This window comes from Pygoscelis adeliae, unplaced genomic scaffold, assembly GCF_000699105.1.
Source record: "Pygoscelis adeliae isolate BGI_AS28 unplaced genomic scaffold, ASM69910v1 Scaffold359, whole genome shotgun sequence".
Classification (NCBI taxonomy): domain Eukaryota; kingdom Metazoa; phylum Chordata; class Aves; order Sphenisciformes; family Spheniscidae; genus Pygoscelis; species Pygoscelis adeliae.
This window is the reverse complement of record NW_008825553.1, coordinates 930,181-931,687: the sequence shown is the minus strand read 5'-3', so window position 1 is coordinate 931,687 and position 1,507 is coordinate 930,181. Positions and strand designations below refer to the sequence as shown.

Genomic DNA, 1,507 nt, shown 5'->3' with positions numbered 1-1,507 from the left:
GGAATGCCAAAAACCTCAGGAGCTGAGGAGCCCCTGGGACAAAGGGAGCAGAGCAATAGTGCTGGGGCCAAACACAGTGGGGAGCTGAGGACAAGATTACCCTGTCTCCTGGGAGCCCAGTCCCCCCAGGGCAGGCAAGTGCCACTATGGGAGTCCCCTCTGCTCCCACGCCAAGAGGCCTTCTCTGTGGTGAGGGAAACTGAGGCACAGAGCAGGGGCCCCACACCGAGCCTGGAGCATGTTGACCCAAACACGCCTCCCCGACAGATCCCTGCTTACGTGTGTCGGGGGAACAGAGCCCTTTGGTGTACCCAAATCTGTGCTTTGGGGGTGGCACAGGGCTCAGGCAGGGACACAGACTTGCGTGGATGTCTCCAGTGGCTGCACTGATGCTGCCCGGGGATGTAGTCATCCCCAGCAAGAAGATGTCCAGGGCCCTCCGCTCTGCGCCGGCACCCAGAGCCAGCAGCGAGCCGGCCACGGCTACATGTCACTGCCACACACTCCTCTTGGCCACCCGGCGCAGGAGGCAGCAGCACAGACCCCGAAACCTAGACGCTTTAAACCCCGAAACGGAGACCCCTTAAACTGTTTGTGCTGCTCACTTCAGTGCAGGGTCATGATGCTTGTCCCAATCTCCCAAGCTCTGATGCTCAGGGAGGGCAGAGCCCGGCCAGCTCGTTACACAAGTGTGCCAGCAGACGTACAAGCCCATCCCCGATATGAGGCTCCATTCTCCTGGGCGGCTTCCAGCTCACACCGGGGTGTCTGCCCTGGGGCTGCCCGGTGCCAGATGCACCCGAGCCAGCACGGCACAAGGGGGAGAGGACCCTGAGGCAGGTCTCTGCCAAACCGGCCGGGCAAGCGGCATTGCCCACACCTCGCTCCCCTCTTGCTTCGAGGTATTTTGTGTCACTGAACAGATTTGGACAGCCTGAAGCCTCGCACGGGCCCCCTTCCCCAGAGGGTGGCATCCCTGAGCGCCCAGCGTGGCTGTGACGCATGGCAGCGCAGGAGGAACCCCCTGCACATGTTGTATGAGGGGCCGGAAACCTTGAGTCAACCGTGACGCCAGCTCAGTGCTCCCGAAACCGGGGAGTGCCCGGAGGTGCTGTGCCACCGCTGTGCCACTGCTCCATGCCAGGGGCCACCCACGCCGCTCATCCCCAGCGCCCGCTTGGGCTCTGCTGCATCCCAGGTCCCTGCTCGGTGCCAGCTGCCCATCCTGCCTGCCTATTCTCCGTGCCTGTCCCTGTCGCCATGTAAGAGCAGCTCCAAGTCCAGCTCCAAGTGGCAATCAGGCGATGGCACTGGGTGCCACGCTGGCCCCGCTATGCAGCTCCATCTCACGGCACATCTCAGGGCGATCTTTGAACCCTGGTGGCCTGAGCAGAGCGGGTTGGTGGCTGTCACTGTCACGGCACTGGCACAGGCGTATGTGTGCCCACCGGTGGGCAAACAGCACCTGGCACAGTGAGAGGTGCTGGGGTCTATGTCTGCGTGGCCA

The 1,507-nt window shown here is 63.0% G+C and overlaps 1 protein-coding gene across 1 annotated transcript in view; it reads left to right on the top strand.

The window, feature by feature from the left end:
• Window positions 1-1,333: 1,333 nt before the first annotated feature.
• Window positions 1,334-1,507, top strand: part of MFSD2A (major facilitator superfamily domain containing 2A) — a 10,525-nt gene continuing 10,351 nt past the window's right edge. Inside the window, exon 1 of the mRNA XM_009332196.1 lies at window positions 1,334-1,450. Coding sequence (XP_009330471.1) covers window positions 1,334-1,450 — 117 coding nt within the window. The remainder of the gene's footprint in view (window positions 1,451-1,507) is intronic.